The sequence below is a fragment of the Cetorhinus maximus genome, chromosome 12, assembly GCF_964194155.1.
Source record: "Cetorhinus maximus chromosome 12, sCetMax3.hap1.1, whole genome shotgun sequence".
In the NCBI taxonomy this organism is placed as follows: domain Eukaryota; kingdom Metazoa; phylum Chordata; class Chondrichthyes; order Lamniformes; family Cetorhinidae; genus Cetorhinus; species Cetorhinus maximus.
This window is the reverse complement of record NC_135890.1, coordinates 109546305-109567740: the sequence shown is the minus strand read 5'-3', so window position 1 is coordinate 109567740 and position 21436 is coordinate 109546305. Positions and strand designations below refer to the sequence as shown.

The following is a 21436-nucleotide window of genomic DNA, read 5'->3' as shown; positions in this document are numbered from 1 at the left end:
AGTCAATGAGGAATTAAACCAGATGGACCACCCAGCATCGACCTAGGCACCAGAAAAGATAAAGGCAAACTCAGCCCTGTTGACCCTGCAAAGTCCTCCTTACCAACGTCTGGGGGCTCATGCCAAAATTGGGAGAGCTGTCTCACAGACTAGTCAAGCAACAGCCTGACATAGCCATATTCACGGAATCATATCTTACAGATCATGTTCCAGACACCTCCATCACCCAGTACCAGTGATATATAGTCGGGAGGAACTTGCCCTGGGAGTCCTCAACGTCGTCTCTGGACCCATGAAGTCTCATGGCACCAGGTCAAAAATGGGCAAGGAAACCTCCTGCTGATTACCACGTACCGCCGTCCGTTCCCCCCCGCCCCCCAACCCAGTTGATGAATCAGAATCCATGCTGAGCGCCACTTGAAGGAAACACTGAGGGTGGCAAGGGTGCAGAATGTACTCTGGGTGGGGGACTTCAATGTCTGTCACCAAGTGACTTGGTATCACCGCTACAGACCAAGCCAAGTTGTAAGGACCAAGGACAAAGTTGCTAGACTGGGTCTGTAGCAGGTGGTGCGGGAACTAGCAAGAGGGGAAAAACATACTTAACCTCATTCTCACCAGCCTGCCTGCCACAGATACATCTATCCATGACGGTATCAGTAGGAGTGACCACCTTTTGGAGACGAAGTCCCGTCTTCACATTGAGGATGCCCTCCATCATGTTGTATGGCACTGCCAGTGTGCTAATTGTGATAGATTTCGAATAGATCTAGCAATTCGACTGGCAACCATGTGGACCATCATCAGCAGAATTGTACTCAACCACAATCTGTAACTTCATGGCCCAGAATATCCCCCACTCTACCATTACCACCAAGCCAGGGGATCGACCAGGAATCAATGAAGAGTGCAGGAGAGCATGCCAGGAACAACACCAGGCACACCTAACAATGAGGTGTCAACTTGGTGAAGCTACAACAAAGGACTACTTGCGTGCCAAACAGCATAAGCAGCAAGCGTCAAACAGAGCTAAGTGATTCCACAACCAATGGATTAGATCTAAGCTCTGCAGCCCTGCCACATCCAGTCGTGAATGGTGGTGGATGACTAAGCAACTCACTGGAGGAGGAGGCTCTACAAATATCCCCATCCTCAATGATGGGGGAGCCCAGCACATCAGTGTAAAAGATAAGGCTGAAGCATTTGCTACAGTCTCTTCAGCCTGAAGTGCAGAGTGGATGATCTATCTTGACATCCTCCGGAGGTCCCCAGCGTTTACAGATGCCAGTCTTCAGCAAGTTCGATTCACTCCACATGATATCCAAAACGGCTGAAAGCATTGGATAGTGCAAAGGCTATGGACCCTGACAATATTCTGGCAGTAGCATTGAAGACTTGTGCTCCAGAACTTGCTGTGCCAAGTCAGCCAAGCTGTTCCAGTACAGCTACAACACTGGCGTCTACCTAGCAATGTGGAAAATTGCTCAAGTATGGACTGTACACAAAGCAGGACAAATCCAACCCAGTCAATCACTGCCCTAACAGTCCACTCTCGATCATCAGTAAAGTGAAGGAAGGGGTTATCAACAGTGCTATCAAATGGCATTTGCTTAGCAATAACCTGCTTACTGATGCTCAGTTTGGGGGTTCCGCCAGGGTCACTCAGCTCTTGACCTCATTACAGCCTTGGTTCAAACATGGACTTAAAGAGCTGAACTCCTGAAGTGAGGTGAGAGTGACTGCCCTTGACATCAAGGCCTCACTTGACCGAGTGTGGCATCAGGGAACCCTAGCACAACTGGAGACAATGGAAATCAATGGGAAAACACTCTCCTGGTTGGCATTATACCTAGCATAAAGGAAGATGATTGTGGATGTTGGAGGTCAATCATCTCCATTCCAGGACATCACTGCAGGAGTTCCTCAAGGCAGTGTCCTAGGCCCAACCATCCTCAGCTGCTTCATCAATGACCTTCCTTCCATCATGAGGTCAGGGGTGGGGATGTTCGCTGATGATTGCACAATGCTCAGCATTTGTGACTCCTCGGATACTGAAGCAGTCCATGTCCAAATGAAGCAAGACCTGGATGATATTCAGGTTTTGGCTGACAAGTGGCAAGTAACATTCGCACCACACAAGTGTTAGTCAATGATCATCTCCAACAAGAGAGAATCTAGCCACCACCCCATGACACTGAATGGCATTACCATTGCTGAATCCCCCACTTATCAACATCCTGGGGGTTATCATTAACCAGAAACTGAACTGGACCAGCCTTATAAATACTGTGGCTACAAGAGCAGGTCAGAGGCTGAAAATCCTGAGGAAACTAGCTCACCCCCTGACTCCCCAAAATCTAGTCCACCATCTACAAGGTACAAATCAGAAGTGTGATGGAATGCTCTCTACTTGCCTGGATGATAGCAACACTCCCTGAAGCTTGACACCATCCAGGACAAAGCAGCCTACTTGATTGGCACCCCATCCACAAACATTTACTCCCTCCACCACTGATGCACAGTGGCATCAGTGTGTACCATCTACAAGATGCACTGCAGGAACTCATCAAGGCTCCTTAGACAGCACCTTCCAAATCCACGACTGCTACCATCTTGAAGGACAAGGGCAGCAGGTAGATGGGAACACCACCACCTGGATGTTCCCCTTCAAGCCACTCACCATTCTGACTTGGAAATATATTGCCATTTCTTCACAGTTGCTGGGTCAAAATCCTGGAACTCCCTCCCTAACAGCACTGTGGGTTTACCTACACCACATGGACTGCAGCGGTTCAAGAAGGCAGCTCACCATCACCTTCTCGAGGATAATCCGGGATGGGCAATAAATCCTGGCTTAGCCAGCAGCGCCCACATTCCATGAATGAATAAAAAAAGCCTGCTTGACTAGCACCCCATCCAGCGCCTTCTGCATTTACTCCCTCCACCACCAACACAACGTGCCTGCAGTGTGCACCACCTACAAAAATTCCCTGCAGAAATACACTGGCTTCTTCAACAGCATCTCCCAAATCTGCTACCTCGAACACCTAGAAGGCCAAGGGCAGCTGCCACATGTACACAGCACCACCTCCAAGCCTTGAAAATATATCATCACTCCTTCATCACAAGATCAAAATCCTAGATCTCCCCACCTAACATGGACTGCAGGAGTTCAAGGAGGCACCTTTTCTAGGCCAATAAGGGATGGACAATAAATGCTGGCCTTGCCAGTGGCACCCACATCTTGTGAATAAATTATATTTAAAAAGTTAGTTTAAAATGGAATCCAGTTTAAGTTCAGTTATGTGTGCTATTTTCTTAAAAACAGTGGCATGCTTCCCCCCCTCACCAACTCCACAATACTGCCCTACAGAGGCAGTAGACCAATCAGCTCTTGTACATGTGCAATGGGAGCACACCATAAGCTGCTCCCTGTCCCAAGAAGTTGACCCAACCCAACAACACCTTGAGTTAGTCACTCCGCACCTACACAAATTTATTCTCTCTCTATACAGACATGCAAAGCATACTGACCGTGTACTCTACTGTAAATACTGTGACAATGTGAAAGTGCATCATATAACCAGAACACAATCTTTTTTTTAAAAAGTTTAAAGAAGAAATTCTCTTTGATTTAATTGTTTCCTGTTTTGATTTGTAATTTTGTGATGTCTTTATATCAAGCCCCTATTACAATAAGTAGCATAGCAACTATTGTAGAATTGGCTACCCGTAATTGGTTTGAAGCTTGAACGATCCCAGTGTGAAGCAGATGGCTGCTTTATGGCATGTAACATTCCAGTAGCCGTTCCACTGCTGCCTGATTTGCAAAACTTAAATTTAAATATCCTGAAGAATGGTTTCCAAAAGTCTTGTTTCATCTGCTAATTCATTAGGTTTAAAATAATGCCATCTGTGTTGTCAGAAGGGTGCAGAACTTAGCCCAACAATTTAAACATTCTCGGTGAGACAGCAGCAGAACAAGATATGTATGTCCACACACCCTTTTCATATTCCCAGATCCACCAAGGAGGTGCACTTGCATACTATAACAGCCAACTTACAAAGTATCACAGGCAAACAGCTGGGAGGAAGTCCCTTTGTCTTAACTTGGATATTCATATGAAATGTTACTTTTTATTCGCAGACATTTGGGATTTGTTTTTGAGCATGCAAAGTGAATGACATTTTTCTGCTCTGAGTTTTTTTTTATATATATATATCTCTCCCCTCAGCTACCCTATCCTAAAGCTGGGGGGAATCCAGTAGATCACCGAAGTGTCAATGTTTTTTTCAAAAAATGTGCTGTTCGACCGAAGAAATCACAACCAATCCTATCTTCAGCTGGTATCCACATCTTTCCAGTTGGGGGCTTCTAAAATGTGCCAACACTGAGACTACCGTAGCTTCCTTAATGCCACCAGAGCAAAGATGAGTGAACCCAACAAAGACTAGGGATGGAATCTGTTAACACCCTGATCGAAATGACTTTAATTTCATTGTTTCAATGCAGAGCTGGTCGTAACTTAAATTTCTATGTTGTGGGTGAAGAAGCGAGATCTGATCCTCTGGCAGAAGCTTGTCACTGGACCATGCTTGAGTCTGGTCGATGCAGGGTTTTTGATTCAAACAGCTACTTAAATACTGACGGCAATCCTTTGAGCACAGTGTAAACAGCTTTAACCTTCAAATCAGCTAAAAAGGGAAAGCTGAAACATTGTGACAAGGCTAATGGAGTTAATGGTGCATTTTAATGTTTTAATTATTTTCCCCCATTGAAAAGGAAAACAAGACAAAAAAAAAGTCACTGCACATCTTAAGAATCTTTACAGATCCTCCAGAATAACGATTCTGCAGCAACACCCTTTGTAGAGAGAGGATGGATGATTGAATTTATTTTTTAAAACCTATTTTTTTCTTGCAATTTTCTCCTCTCCTGTGGATGCTGACTCACTGGGGTACTGAAGCCATTGACCCAATGGTATCTGAAGTGAGCAGTTTTTTTAAACTGTGTCAGCAGGTTATGAAACTAGATGGGCATCACATCTGAGTCCAGCTCTGTCCTTGCTTATCCACACTCTTTCCAACAGAGTTAACAATAGGAACCCACTCCTTTTCTTCTTTTATCTTTCTTGCCCTCCCTTCCATTCACCCCACCCTTCCCTGCTCACTTGCTGTTTCTCTCCTAAATGGTAAAAAATCTCTTTGCTCGTTGAACACAGAAAGTTGGCATTGAGATATTAGAGTTCCTACTTTATGTATTCATTGTCAGCATTAATCACTCATGTCAGACATAATGCATTAAGTGTAAAACTGTTCCTGCATTACTCCAGTGCCTTAGCCCTGATACCAACAGAATGCTCCCTATCAATGCACATTTAATTGTCAATTTTCATCTCTGGTTGAAGTTGTAACTTCATCATTTTGAAGTAATGCATTTTGAAGTAATCTTTTTCTTCCAACAGTGCAGGGATTGGGCGCACAGGAACCTTTATTGTGATCGACATCCTAATTGACATCATCAGGGAGAAAGGTGGGTATGAACCTGCTGTTCATTCACAGCAGGCTTCAGCCAATTATTTTTCCACAAAAGGAGGGATTTTTTTCCAGCTATTGTAGAAACCCAGACATTTTGAATTGTGCTAAATAAAAAGAGCTTTAGCTATTGAACACTTGGTCTCATTTCCTGTACCTGTGTGCAGTCTGCGTCATGAATAGGGCCTGTATGGCACACATTTTAAATTCAACACTTCTAAATTTCTCTTAACCCATGCCTTGTGTGGGTGGTAGGGATTAACACTTTTTGGCATATAAGTACTTGGAGCTGTTTGTGAGACAACTCTTAAATAATGGTTGTGTATGAATCACATGTTAGTGTGAATATTGTATGGGTCTGATCTATTATGCTTTGTAAGTTAGGTTTTTGGAAGCGGGTTGATATGTAAATCCTTTAGTGGGGCTATGATGTGTAATGTGGGATTCTCCACTGTAGGTGTGGACTGCGACATCGATGTTCCAAAGAGTATTCAGATGGTGCGGTCACAGCGTTCTGGGATGGTTCAGACGGAGGCTCAGTACAGATTCATTTACATGGCTGTTCAGCACTATATTGAAACACTGCAGCGTCGGATCGAAGAGGAACAGGTACGGCACATTCATTGAGCAGAAATGTTAACACTTGTTATATATATAAATTTTTTTACTTGTTCATGGGATGTGGGCATTGCTGGCTAGGCCAGCATTTATTGCCCATTCCTAATTGCCCTTGTTCAGAGGGCATTTTTAAGAGTCAACTACATTGCTGTGGGCCTGGAGTCACATGTAGGCCAGACCAGCTAAGGATGGCAGATTTCCTTCCCTGAAGGCCATTAATGAACCAGATGGGTTTTATGACAATCGGCAATGGTTGCATGGTCATCATCAGACTTTTAACTCCAGATCTTTGTTGGATTCAAATTTCACCATCCAGTGTGGAATTCAAACCCGGCTCCCCAGGGGATTACACTGGGTCTCTGGAATACTAGTCCAGCGACAATACCATCATGCCACCACCTCCCATTTAATATGACCTGTTCCACAAACAATTGTATTTTCACTGTCCTGTTTATAGCTAGTTGTCCATTACAACAGCAAATTGTGTAGATTCAGACAGGTATATGACTGAGAATGGGAAAGAGCCATTCTACCAACTAGTGCTTAGAGAGGGAGATTGAGTGGGTAATTTGTTTTGATCGTCTCTTGTTGAATGTTAAAAGTATGAATAAATTACATATATCTTCATAGGAGGATCTTGACTGTTACGAGCAGCTGAGAAACATTTGCTGTCATTCTTCAATTAACATTGTTAAAGATTATAAACTTGCATTGGATGCAAAAATATATCAGTTGACTGCTCACCTCCACGCTGTTGGTCAATACATATCCCAGTATGGAATTGAACAAAATGCGCCAATAATATTCTGCATTAGAGCTCCTGAGCTACCTGATCTTTGTGATGGCAGAAAGAATATTACAATTTATTTTAATGAATGGTGGAGTAGGCTTGAAGGGCCAAGTGGCCTACTCCTGCTCCTAGTTCCTATGTTAATATATTTCAGCATTCCTGAACTATTAGAGGAAAATTCAGCCAGAGCTTCTGCTGCTGTTTGTTCTGCAGTGACTCCTGGTGAGAAATGTGCATATGGATCTGTGGTGAAGAATGGTTCAGGCTGATTTTCATATTTGATAGGGCGGATGTGAGGAGGATGTTTCCCCTGACTGAAGAGTCAAGAACGAGTGGTCACAGTCTCAAAATATGGGGTTGGCCATTTAAGATTGGGATGAAGAGAAATTTCTTCATTCAAAGGGTTGTGGGTCTTTAGAATTCTTTAACCTAGAGGGCTGTGGATGTGCAATTGTTAAAATATGTTCAGGAAAGAGATCAATAGATTTTGGATGCCAAGGGATATGGGGATAGCGCAGGAGTACAATTGAGGTAGAAGATCAGCCAGGATCACATTGAATGGTCGAACTGGCTCGAAGGGCTGAGTGGCCTCAACTTTTCCAATTTCTTGCGTTGTCATGGCTGGGTAATAGCCTCTTGAATGAAGTATCTAGAAGCTGTATCCCAGCAAGAGTCAGTGATTTTATGAGAAGAGGAGTTAAAAAAGAAATGAACACTACAAATTCATGTGCGGTTTTATATAGGCGTCTCTGGTATATATACTGAATTAGCTTGTTGAGTGCAAACAAATTTAATGGACTCATTTTGGCGCAACCACATCATGAAAAAAAAACACAGGGCTGTGTTAAACTGAGATCACAGAGTCAAGGCGAAGGAAGATGCACCTAATATCCAACAGAGGAAATAGCTGAGTTTATTTTCCATCTCACACCTGTAGACATTGGTGGGCACAACAATATATGGCCCACAGCACACAAAAGAACCACTCTAATTATTTGTTATGATTTTGTAGATTGAGTAGATAAAATAATGGAATCATTTTATATTGACAGTAGCATCTGGAGTGATAGCCAGGTAGCTCAGTAAATGCTATCTTCTTGGTTTGCCAACAGGGTATATTGGACTTCCCCACCAGACAGAAAAATTGCAAAAATTTCCACACCCCTGTCCTTATAACAGATCCAAATTATTTGTTAGCCGCATAGAGCCTTGTGTGCTGAAATTGTGATAAGATCATAAGTAATAAGAGCAGGAATAGGCCATTTCGCCCATCGAAATTATTTTGCCATTTAATGAGGTCATGGCTAATCTGATTATGGCCTTAACTCCACTTTCCTGCCTGTCCCCATATCCTCCGACTCCCTTATCAATCAAAAATCTGTCCAACTTGGACTTGAATATATTCAATGACCCAGCCTCCATTCTCACTGGGAAAGAGAATCCCAAAGACTAACGACCTTCTGAAAGAAAAAAATTACTCATCTCAGCCTTAACTGGGAAACCCTTAATTTTTAAGCTGTGCCCCCCCACCTAGTTCCAGACTCCCCTCACAAGGGGGAAATGTCTTCAGCAATCCACCCTGTCAAGTCGCTCAAGATCTTATATGTTTCAATAAGATCACCTCTCATTCTTCTAAACTCTTAATGGGTATAGGCTGTAAGACTTGCCATTTAATGTATTTTTTAATGAAGACTGGGTGCTCTGGCATTAGGCTGGTAGTGTGTGTACCTCCACAGAGATGTTCTCCAGAGACGAGACTCGAGAGCTGTATTTATTAACAACCTAGATAAGGGATAAAAGTCCACATATTAAAGCTTGGTGATGACAGAGATAGGTGGTATTGTAAGTGGTATAGATGGAAGCATATTGGTAACATTACAGAGAGATACTAATAGGTTATATGAATAAATAAAACTGGAAAATGTAAGCAAATGAGTCATCCACTTTGAATCTAACAAGAATAGAGCATGGTAATTTCTAAATAGTGAACAGCAGGAAACAGTGGAGGCTCAAAGCAATTTGAAGGTCCAGGTACATAGATCATTAAATTGTCATGATAAGGTACAGAAAATAATCAAGGCTAACAGAGTGTTGGTCTTTCGATCCAGAGGACCAGAATACAAGGGGATAGAAGTTGTGCTATAGCTATACAAGTCTTAGGCCATGCCTGAACATTTCTGGGCACCGTACCTTGAGAAGGATATATTGGCCTTGGAGGCTTTGCAGGGTAGATTTATCAGATTAATACCTGGATTCCAAAGGTTAAATTACGAGGGAAGATTACCCAAAATAAGGTCGTGTTCTCTGGAATTTGAAAGTTAAGAGGTGATTTGATAAGTTCAAGATATTACAGAAAGCTGATAGATAAAGAGAAACCATTTCCATTGGTTGGGGAGTCTAGGACCTGGGGGCATAGTCTTAAAAATTAGAGCCAGGCCTTTCAGGAGTGAAGTTAGGAAACACTTCTACACACAGGGTAGCAGAGGTTTGGAACTATGCAAGCAGCAATTGATGCTGGATCAATTGTTAATTTTAAATCTGAGATAGATAGCTCTTTGTTAACCAGAGGTGTTAAGGGATATAGAACAAAGTTGGTTATATGGAGTCAATCACAGATCAGCCATGTTTTTTTTTTGTAGAAATATATACCTTATTCATAAAATATCTAAAAGAACATTTCAAAATGGCCATTCTAGTGCAATGATATTCAATTTTTCTACATATATCATGTTGCACTCTGGGGCATTGAAGCACAGATCAGCCATGATTTAATTGAATTGTGGAACAGGTACTAACTAAATGGCCTACCCCTGTTTCTAAGGTGGGTTTAGTATATTTGAGGTGCTCCACTCCATAATTGTGTGGCAGGGAGTGTGTAGAGTACACTGTGGGTTTGTGAGCAAAGGGAGGAGAGGCTTGTTCAGTTTTTTTTTTAAGGAAAAAGATCAGAATGATTTTTTTTCCCCAAAATAATTTGAATTTGAATTTCTGTATTTGAATGAATTCTTGTGTCAGGCATAAGCATTCTAATGAGGTCCTTGACTCTTTCAGAAAAGCAAGATAAAAGGCCGTGAATACACAAACATCAAATATTCCTTATCAGACCTGACGTGTGGAGGAGATCAGAGTCCTTTCCCACCCTGCACACCCAATCCAGCGTGTACAGAGTAAGTATATCCATTTTGCATGATTTTGCAATACTTCCAATCTTGCTGTAAGGGTGTGATTCATGCTGTCTTAACTCTTTGCTCCCACTAGTTAAATAAAATTGACTAGTGGTTGAAGCAGATGGTTTATTTTAACGCTGACTTGAGTTTGAATGCAGCACAGGCTAATGAGATGGAAATGTTTCCTTTGTACTGGCTGCAGGAACCCATAGGGAAATGACTTTGAGGTCACAAGCCACAATGAAAGTTGGAGAAACGTAATGTCACATGGTGTAGTAAGAGGTGCTCTTATGAAGTTGAGACAAAACAAAAGGAGCTTTATTCTATGGGCGGGGTTTTTCAGATAGCAGAGTTTCTCACCCTGCCACTGAAAGAGTCAGCGGGGAATGCATCCCCTGCAATAACGCACCCAATTGGCCGGAGACAGGACTTGCATCCCTCATTCGGGAGGACGGTCCCACCTTTGAGAGCTGCTGGCCGATCTGATTGAGTTGGGGAGGTGAGGCCCAAGGGGTGTGGGAAGAGTGTGGGGGTCTTGATAAAGAGGCCGGCAGGGAGGGAGCACCCATAGGGGGACGGCAAGCAGATATGGGGGTTGCCGATGTAGAATGGAGGCCATTAAAGGAGAGTTCTTCACTCTCCTGAACTCTTCCCGCCAGCCTGAAAATTGAGGTTGGGCGCGAAATTACCTTTAAGTGATCATTGACTGCCCACTTAAGGGCTTCAGTTGGAGCAAGGGAGGGTGAGGCAGCCTAGGCTTCGCCCATCCCATTGTAAAATTGTGGACAGATCAGGGCGGGTGGTGGGAAGGACATCCGATGGAATTTTATGGGCCCTCCCCATCTCTGGCAGGAGAGTGTAAAAGTCAGACTATAGCCTTAGTCTGCGTTGTTTTCAATGCTGAATGCCTGGTACTCTAGTAGCCTGGTAGCACATAGATAAGTATATGTAAATCCAATCAATTTAAACCAATGATATTGAAATATTTCTGAGTGAAGACCATCTGCAAATGTTGGCACAATCCTAAAGATTTTCTGTCCTAGCTTCCAAAGACCATTGCTGTTGCCCAAACTGGTCTCATAGCTGATTGTAGATTATAGTCTCATTGTAGACAAAACTTCCCCTCACCTTATGGGCTCCCCCCACCCCCCGAGGTATAAGCATTAAGATCACACATTTCAAAGGAATGCACCACATCGCCTGTAAACAGTGAAGGGCTCTCTTGCAATGGACAAGTTCAGTTCAAGTCTCCACTAAAGTAATTGTATGTTGCATCAGTAAGATTATAAATGGGAGAAAGAAAAGAGAAATGTTTTAAATGAGAGACACCTGAAACGTAACCTGTAAATTGTAAGAAAGGTGCAGTAAATGAAAAGAAAGTTGGACAATGGAATATATAAAAGGCACACAGTAGAAGTGAATGATTTTGATTGAAGTGATCTTACCTGCAGTATTTGATTGAGAGAGGCAGAAACCTAAGATGGTATCAGTGGATTTATGTAATTCTGGAAAGGAGCTTTATGCTGAACTGAGTTTAGAGATGGGCAACCAGACACCAAGACCTTGCTGTTCATTTTGGAAGAGCCTGAGGGATTTGGTTTGTTCATCACAGCATATGTAAACAAAAGTCTTTGGTGCTGTAGGTGAGGAATACCTGTGACCAGTAATTACTTCATTCAAGTAATGTTAGCAGATAAGTTAGAACAAGTCTCCACAGCTGCAAAACCCAAGTATTAATGTGTGATTGTCACTGCCATTAGGCTGCTTAGCACTGGTATCTGTATCTGGCCTTTCTCAAAACTGGAAGTATGTGTGCTTCTATGAGCCCCACCAATCCATCTCTGATTATAACAGTCTTATTATTTAATGGGGATGAAACACTGGGGACCTGTTGGTTCTACCATTCATGCCCATTCAAATCTCACACAATGAAATATATTGGGCCATAATATCTGTCAAAATAACAGCATGGTTAATGGCTCTCACTGTTGTTTATGAGTAAATGGTATAGCACCTTCAGGCAAGGAGCAGATGCAGAGTCAATTGTGAATATCTAAAAGTCGCTGCTGAGTTGTACTGCTGAACTGTTAGCTTTGTGAAAACAACATCTTGCTCTCAACCTTGTTTTTTTTTCTGAAACTTGTTTTATTTGCCCATTAAACTTGCAGTAGAAACCTAGGTTTGGTCCTTATAAGTAATTATCCTTTTTAATAACATGATAAGTGTTATTAGCAGCCAAGTAACATCTTTGGCACTAAAAATAAACTAACAAGTGTGGAGTCTCATTCCTTCAGATTTTGAATTTTTCGGGAGGATTGTAAAAATGTCATTAATTTTTTTTTCTTTATTGTCTTTCTTTCTCCCAATCCAATCTTTCTTTCCCTCTCTTTCTCTTTCTGTAACTGATTGATTGATTGTTGAGTTCACCCTCCTCCTCAGTCTTTCCTGTGTTTATACCCCAATCCTTAAATCTCATTGGTTAGGGAGACACCCTGTTGGTTGAAGTTCTAGATTTCCTATTTCCTTTGCACCATTATCAGCTCACACTTCCAGCAGCCTTGTGGGCAAAAATATTTAAAGCTGAAACGTGCCGTGGCAAGTCTGACAAATGGCAGATTCCAGCAGGTGCCCTATTACAGCAAATTTTGACCCTTTATATCCTTGGCATGTATTAAAATAGAAATTGATTTTAGGTTTGTTTAAGCTTTAAAATCGTTGCCTGCACTGAAAGTGGACATGGTGCTGGGGGTGAGTAATGATGCTGCAGTACATGTAATTTATTGGAACTCAAATATCACTAGACTACTGTATCACTTGGGGTGAGACAGCTTTTATTTGATTACTTTAGGTCCTGTACTTGGTTTTAAATGCCTTATTTAGGTTGATTTCCCGTAGCATGTGGGTGAAGGGTAATAGCTTGTATGCAGTTCAAACATGCAAATAATCCTATGACTCTACAGGGACTGTACTAATTCATTGCTCATAATGAGAGTTCTCATGAGATGAGAAATTCCCATCACATAAACAGCACTTTCCTGCTGATAGACTCACTGATGTGAGTTGGGGTAAAGTCAGTGTAAAGTAGCAAATTGTGGTGCAGAATTTACTCACTGGATTAATCTCATAATGATCAATTTAGGGAAAATGTTTGGAGTGAAATTGGATTGCTTTTTTAATAGAAATGTTTGGTATCATAATTTCATTTGTTAACACAGTGCAATATTGTTTGAGAATGATTAGAAATGATACCTGGTTGTGTTCTCTTCCTAGCAACATGCTGTAGCTCTTAAGAAATAAGTAAGATAATCCCAAACTAAAACAGTGTTATTGTTATGAGAACTGTGATAATAACACCTGTACAAAGTAAATACTATTGCTATAATTATTCAGTGATTCAGTGCCACAATGGTTTTAAGATGGCTACTTTGAAATATTACTGTGCAAAATGGCTTTGCGTTTAATACCACAGGAGTACAGAATGAAGATTAATATCACCGGCGGTCAGGAATGCATTAATGGTTTATCTTGTGATATGGTGGTAATGAGTTAGCTTTCCAGTTTGTAACCACATGGTGAAATTGAATGAGGAATTCCCAAATGTATGGTGCAGCGAAAGAAGCAATCAAAATGTTAGCTGCTCTTGTGACATTCTTCTGTTTTAAATTTCCCCCACTCGCAGGGGAGCACACAGTTTTCTCCAAAGGATGCCACATGTTACAGATGATATCTGCTGTATGTGATGATTATGCCGTGCTGTGTTACTAGTGATTATGTAATTGTTTTCTCTGGGATAAAGTGCACTCCTGAATGCAGTGCAGGTACCCACCACAATTACGACTAATCTGTTGCTACCAATCCAGGCAAGGCTGGAGCTGACAGATAATTATTTTAGTGTTGGGGTGTGGAGTAAGTGATTCCTTTGTTCAGAGGGAGATGGGTCATAAATGTTTGTGTTGAAGCTATAGCAGGGAGTGGAGCAGCAAAGTCTTGTTATAGTGGTGATTTATAAACATTCAGTAGTGAACACATTTTACTCAACACTGTCTTCTGATACAGAATGAAAGATGAGGGTGGCCGGATCTATGAAAATGTTGGCTTAATGCAGGCGCAAAAGGGCCATAGATGAGATAATGCCAGTGTTCGGAACAGAATAGAAAGGTAAGATTTATACTTTTTATCTCCCCTGTCAAATAAAATAATGTATGTGAGCTTGTCTTTCAAACCTTCTGGAGTGGGCGCCCCTAAGATGGGGTAAGGGGTACAATGGCATATGAAACTTTCAAATTTTGCTGTGTGAAAATGCTTTCTTCCTTCAGAAGGTACTGACTCTTAACTGGACTCCAGATCCTCGGGCACGGCAAGCCACTGATCACCTCTCTGCCACTCTTCCCATGGTGTTGGACATCAAACCTAACCCCATTGCTGTGTGTTCTGGTGACCACATATGAGCTTTTTCTAAAAGGTGTTACTGGAAACTGATATGGAGCAGGAACCTTCTCTGTTTTCTCCCTTTCTAATCCAGGGATCAGTTATAAGACTCTAGTCACTATTTAGTTGAGAGCAGTTGTTACGATCCCTGTAGAGACCAATAACTTTAAAGAAGAGAATTCAGTTCCCAATGACAAACTTAAAGGAATCACATAACAAAATTTTCAAGTTTGAAGACTTTTACTGTACCTACCAACCAACTAAAAACATCAACAAAACATTACCTATTAAGCAACTCTAAACCACAGAAAAGTTGATCTTCGTTAATGCTTTAACACAACCAATAACCCACACCACATACATAGGCATTAGAACCAAAGCACTGTCCACAGGATTATACGCTTTATATGGAATATTCCAAAGCCGCTCCCAGCTTCCAATGGGTTCATGTCTCCCCACTTTGTGAGTGACTGTTGAAAAGCACTTCCCTCAGTTTTCAGAGAATTTCCAAACCAACTACTGGCAATAAAATCCACTGTGGTGATTTTTTTCCGCCCGGCCTTGCCAGGGCAACTCTCTGAGTCTTTAGATTGCCACAAGATGCATCTCTTCAACCAGAGACTGTCGTTCCTCTCGCATTCTGCCCAGATAGCTCATGAGAACTCTCAACTTCTCCCTGCTGACCACACCAGTCTTCTGTCTCTCCTTTTCTGTCTAAATCTTAGAGACTGAAAGTCTATCCACAGTCAGCCCAGCTACTTTTGCCTTTATTTTCAGGTGTGAATGTTTTACACTTTGCTCTCAGTAAGTCACAACCTGGACCTCCCTGTCCTCATAACATCTTGTTGGGCAGAATTCTAAGCAGATCACATGACCACCTTCACTCCTTTGTTTTACCCTGAATTAAAGAGACTGACCCAAAACATAGTCATCATATAAAACCTTGCGTTCTTAACATGGTGAAAACGAAACCTAGACGTCTTTCTGTTCTATAGGGTTCAGTACCAGGCCACTTACTAAACCAACAAGGAATCATAAATGATTTTTAAAGCCTGTTTACATTGTATCTCTACACTAGCATATTGAAGTTTACATTGTTACTGGTATATTTTCATTAACATTGAGTTTTGAAGCAAGGAAGTTAGAATTTCCTCATTTGCTTATGATCACAGCTGGTGGTATGTGGTGACTGTTTAGGGTGATCGAGCTGGGCTGCTGTTATGTATCCCCAGCTAACAAGAGGAATTTGTGGGGATGGAGCAGAGCTCCAATTCAGTTTTGGTGAGGGGGTTGTGGGGGCAGATTTGCAAGTTGGGTGGGAGGGGTGATGTTTGTCAGGAGACCTAACCAGGAGGGGGAAATCATTGATGAAATAATAGAAGCTGTTTGCTTCATTACGATCTCACCGTATTTTCCAGCCACAGGAATGATTCTTCTCAGCAATTTCACAAATTGATTTTGTTTTCTAAAGGTGCTAACTGCAATGTAATAAGAACTACCTGATAGGGTTAGACAGTTAGAACTCCAGATCCCAAAACTGTGATCCTGGCAATATTATAGGAGTATGTTAAAATAATGGCTATGTTATTGGTTTAGTAGTCCAGAGGCCTGGACCAATGACCCTGAGCCACTAGTTCAAATTCCACTACAGCACGGGGAATTTCGATTCAGTAATTCAATTAAATCTGAAACAAAAAGCTAGAATCGGTAATAGTGAATATGAAATGACTCACTAATGCCTTTAGAGAAGCAAATCTAATGTTGTTGTATGGTCTGTTTAATATGTGACTCCAGGCCCACAGCAATGTGGTTGACTCTTAACTATCCTCTGAAATGGCCTAGCAAGCTACTTGGTTGTATTCAAGAATGTGGTTCACCATCACTTTCTTAAGGACAATCTGAGATGGGCAGTAAATGTGTTGGCCTTGCCAGTGATGCCCACATCCCGTGAATGAATAAATAAAAAGTTTGTCCTTAAAGGATTTACCTTTTTTCATTAAATGCGTAAGCACTTTCTAGACCAATCTAAGTATCACATTACTCAGCAGTAATTTCAGTCATGTTCTTAAGTTTAGAATAAACAGATTCTGTTGTTTGAATATAATGGCCACAGATGGAAACACACATTTTCTCTACTATACGTTCAACTGTCTTCAGTTATTGGGTATTCGTCTAAGTGAAATCGGTTCTATGTTTCCAACACATCCAGAGCTTTGCTAAAAATTTATTTTTAATTGATATTCTTTTCTCCTTCAGGAACAAGTGAGGTGGCTGTGAAAAGCAGAGGCGAAATGAAAACACGTCAGGAGTGAGTGGAATGAAAAATGACCGTCGAAGGCTTAGTTCAGAGCATTGTGGAATTTATTTTCTTCCCCTCCCGCCCCCTTCCCATTTAAACACTAAAAGTGAATGGTAATCACCCTCATTTGTCTCCAAACAATATTCTCTGTGCTAGAAAATGAAGCATCACCCATACTTCATGCATCATTGACATTGCTTTTCAGTATTTTACTGACGTGAAACCCAAGTGCCTTTTTACAGTCACAGCCTCTCTGCAGTCATTTTTACTTCATGTACTTGAACTCATTTTAATTCTTTGTTTAAATACAAAATAGTTAAAAACCCAGTGAGGGTGAATAGAAAATCATACATTAATGTGGATCTTGAAAGAATAGTTTGCTTTTAGCAACATGTCCTGTAACATTGACGTAGACCATGAGAGTGTTATGTGTTGTACATTTGGCTTTCATTGTTTTTATTAATAGCTTAAAAAGAGGGATTGTTGGAATTTGCACATGGGATTTCCCTCTCTTTCCTCCTTTCCCTGTTAAGTTGTTGGAAGTATCGAGGCTTTTTAAAACTTTAAACTCTCATCTTTGTAAGAAAGCGATTCACTGGTCATAGCCTCGCTGTTAGGGTTGATAATGTGTTGGAGATTAGACGTGTGCTGTCCCACACGGTGTGTATTGTTTCATAGCAAACGTTTTAAAAATTAATTTTCATTCTGTGCCAACAAGATTGTTCTCCCTGGTAATAATGAGAAGTCAGCAGCCTCAGTCCAGTTGAGCTCTGATGAACGTAGGACCTGCTCACCAGGGAACTTGACACTCGGATAGGATTTAGGGTTCCATTTGTATTCCTCAAAGCCACAGCTATGGATGACCAATTTGACTGCCTTTGCCCTGTAACAGTTCACTCCTTTAATACTTGGAGTAAGGCAAACTGTAGGCCTGGGATAGTCAAAGGTGTGCCAATCTCCTATAAAAGATCTTGAGCCAGAAACAAGTGATCTTCCTCCACCGTGCCTATAAAATTCGATGTCTGCCTACATGCTCCCACCTCCAAACCTGAACCCCACCCTACCCCACAGCTCTGTTTTCCTGAGGTTTTTTTTCCATACGGTTTAGGTTACAAAAAGTGCATGTTCGACATCAGAGTCACAAAAAGGCATGTGTACTGTTTTGGTTCAAACATACATGTAAATTTAGATGTTATTTTCTGTGTACTTTTATATGAAATGCTCTACTTTTAAATCCTCCATGGAGCACAAATTAATATATATTCAGCAGCAGGTTGAATTCCTAGTATGCAAGGAGACAATGGATTAGGTAGATGCACTTTGGAAACTAAATCCCTTGAGGACAGCACAACTTTGCTTGGTATTTTCTTGAAACTCAGCAAAGGCAAGGTTCAGCTTCTGTAGGTTTTACCTCTCTGGTAGCCTGCACATAACAAAAGAAATAGGAGCAGGAGTAGGCCATTTGGCCCCTCAAGCCTGCCCCGCCATTCAGTAAGATCATGGCTGATCTGCCCCAGGCCTCAACTCCTTTTTTGTGCCAGCTCCTCATAGCCCTCAACTCCCCGATATTTCAAAAATACCTCTTTAAATACTTTCAGGGATCTAGCCTCCATAACTCTCTGGGGTTACTGGAGTCACTAAGGAGGTCCACCAGAGTTCAATGTGCAGTCCAAATACAAGAGAGAAAAATCAAGACACCATTTTGTCCCATTTCAGGAGAAGTGAGGGATGGTATCAGTGAAGTGGAGGAGGTCATCGGCCTGGGCCTCTGCATGTCCATTCCTTACAACACTGACCTTATCCCAAGTTACAAATGTGCAAGGGTGTGCATCCCTGACTAAAGCTATCCTGGATCTCCTGTAACCATGTTTGGGCAGAGGTGATGCTGCCTTCCCTTATTTCCCTGCTGCCCCTTCCCTCCTTTCCTGAACAGAACTTTCTTCTAGAACCATATGCATGTGTAGGAAAATGCCATATCCCAGACACAACAGAAGCTTCTGGAAAAAAAAACAATGATGAAAATACTCAGCAGATCTGACAGCATCTGTGGAGGGAGAAACAGAGTTGGTGTCTCGAGTCAAATATGACTCAGAAGCTTCTGAAGCAATTTTAAGGTTTTAAAGTGTATGGAAAAATGGTGGTGGGGTAACCTACTTGATTAGACCATGTTAGACCTGACATAGCTCAAGTAACCTTGAGGGAACAGGTGATGCCTTGTAAGAGAACATTTGGACCTTCTCCACTTTCCACTTCTATGTGGGAAAGGATTAAATGGGCATTGTGAAAACTGCTGTGTCCACTGTAACGGTGCAGACGCTTAACTGTCTATAAACCACTACAGGAGCCATTGTTCGGCCTGGGCTTAAAAAAAAAGGATCCGGAACAGACTCAGGCACATGATTAAGTAGTGTCTCAATACAGTGATGTGTAAGCAGAAATTTCCAACGTGCAAACGATACTTTTGAACCACAGTACAAGTGTTTTAGTCTATGTGCCAAATCTATGGGGTAAATTGACGGGACACGCAAGCTCTGCCTCCACCCACCCTGCCCCCTGCTGGCAGCGTTCTGCAGGTAGCTTGCCCCTAGTGATGCTTGTGACTCAAAGAGTCGTCTTGTGAAGCTGCAACTAAATATGTTGAGGATATCAAAAGAATTTTACAATTTGAAATGGGAATCTGAATGTTAAGCATCTGCAGAAAACTCAGCTGAGTCAATTTTCCCTAAAGCAGTTGTTGTGAAACTATTTGGATATCTAAAATGTGACCATGAATTCTATTGTATTCACTGACCGGAGTTGTTTGGAGGATCTTATGCTTGAATCAGGATTTTGTAATTTTGTGTCGTTATGAATCCTTTATTTCCTCCTGCCCTCCAAGCTCCACGCCACCTGTAACTGATTCGCCTGAGGGTGGGTTGTGACCTGCTCCCAGGCCTCTACCATTAGCCAAGCTGTGAGCAGCCACATGAAGCACCCCAGCAATAAGCATCTTTCCTCCGCTTGGCCATTGCTTCCTGCCCTCTGTGTGGAGGATCCTGGCCTCTGCTCAGTTTCCTTGCGCTAAAATGTCAGACGTCAGGAAGTCCTGGCCTCGGAATGAACCTACATTGCCCAGTTGCTCCATGTTGATGCCCTAACGCACGCCACCATTACATAGCTACTTCATGTTTTATGGTTGAGCATTAATTGGGGAGTCTTCATTCGTTTGGAATTCTGCACTCAGTTCATGAATGTGTTTACCTGGAGCTGACTATCTCATTAATGAGCTTTCAACTTCACAACACTTAAACTCAATAGTTAATATAAAAAGAAGCTGGGGGGGGGAGAGGGGGAATTTACTTTAGAAAGTCTTGGATGTAACCAGTTGGCCTTTTAATGTGAATTGAATTGCTCTAATGCTTCAGATTATTACATGGGCTGTTTATTCACCTGCAGAATCACAAATTGAATAAATAATTGTAGATGATCAAGAATAATGGTGCAATGACTATAAATGACATCTGCTTTTTATTATCCATCCAGTAATTTCACATTTTGTCAAAGTACATACCATTCAGATGTCTAGTTTATGTACAGACACAGTAAATGATTTTCCTATATTTATAAAAGTATATATGGGTGGTAGTCGATTTCTTTTTTTGCTAGTCATGCTGTGATTTTAAAGCTACATAAGCTGATATCAGAGTATAAATGTATTTGTAATGTATCAGATCTAAAATTAGAAATAAAGTCATTTTATATAATCTGAGTATCTGTTTTGCATTTTTTTTCTCTCTCTCTTGTTTCTGGAGCTGCTGTCCAGTAAGCGAAGACCCCTGTGGGCTGATAGTATTCTGTGATACACGTGCACAAAACTCAAATGAAGGGCCATATAAGTTTGAATTTAGTTCAGCATGAAACTGCCAATTTCCATCAGCAAATAAGGAATACCCACCAGCTGCATATTCATAAAAACACTCCAATCTGCATTGTTCTTTCAAAGGAATAACACCTTCCTTCCACTCGTTATGTTTCAGGCTCATTATAAACTTTCCTACCCATTCTCTCCCAGAACCTGGTGTAAAACTGCTTAACCTGCTCAACCATTTCTCTAAGCATTTGAAAGCAAAACTTGGCATCACCTCACCGCTGGTTTTTCATCTCTGCTTCTCGACTGAAGGATCTTCTCAGGATAGATAACAACGATAATGCATGTGTCATTTGACACCATCCTAGCCCTGGGAACATGCTGGGTTCTTGAGACACGCCCAAGAAATGTTAACAGAAATGTGTATTACAAGTAAATAATTACCCGAACCCCACTGAGGGGAAAATAACTTCCTTTTCACTTCCAGGTAAATTGAGATGTCCACTGACTTACCCCATGAGTCCTCTTGTTTTTCTGCATCGGGTATTTAAGTTTCAAAGGTGCAGGACTTTTAAACCAGTGACATTTTCAGGCTGTTGATTAATACTTAAGCGTTCTGAATAACTACTGTTTAAAAATAATTTTCTGAGATTAATGAATAAATATGTGGGGGTGGAACTGATTCATGCAAACACTAGGTAGCTGACTCAAGACCTGATCTCTTTTGCTCCTGTGATGGGGGAGATCCCTGC

At 41.6% G+C, this 21436-nt stretch overlaps 1 protein-coding gene across 1 annotated transcript in view; it reads left to right on the top strand.

Moving 5' to 3' along the window:
- The window catches only part of ptpn11a (protein tyrosine phosphatase non-receptor type 11a), a 56515-nt gene extending 35930 nt beyond the window's left edge, over nucleotides 1-20585 (top strand). Inside the window, exons 12-16 of the mRNA XM_078554381.1 lie at nucleotides 5466-5533; nucleotides 5993-6144; nucleotides 9995-10110; nucleotides 14167-14268; nucleotides 16795-20585. Of these exons, the coding sequence (XP_078410507.1) occupies nucleotides 5466-5533; nucleotides 5993-6144; nucleotides 9995-10110; nucleotides 14167-14236 (406 nt within the window). The 3' untranslated portion in view covers nucleotides 14237-14268; nucleotides 16795-20585. The remainder of the gene's footprint in view (nucleotides 1-5465; nucleotides 5534-5992; nucleotides 6145-9994; nucleotides 10111-14166; nucleotides 14269-16794) is intronic.
- The last annotated feature ends 851 nt before the right edge of the window (nucleotides 20586-21436 follow it).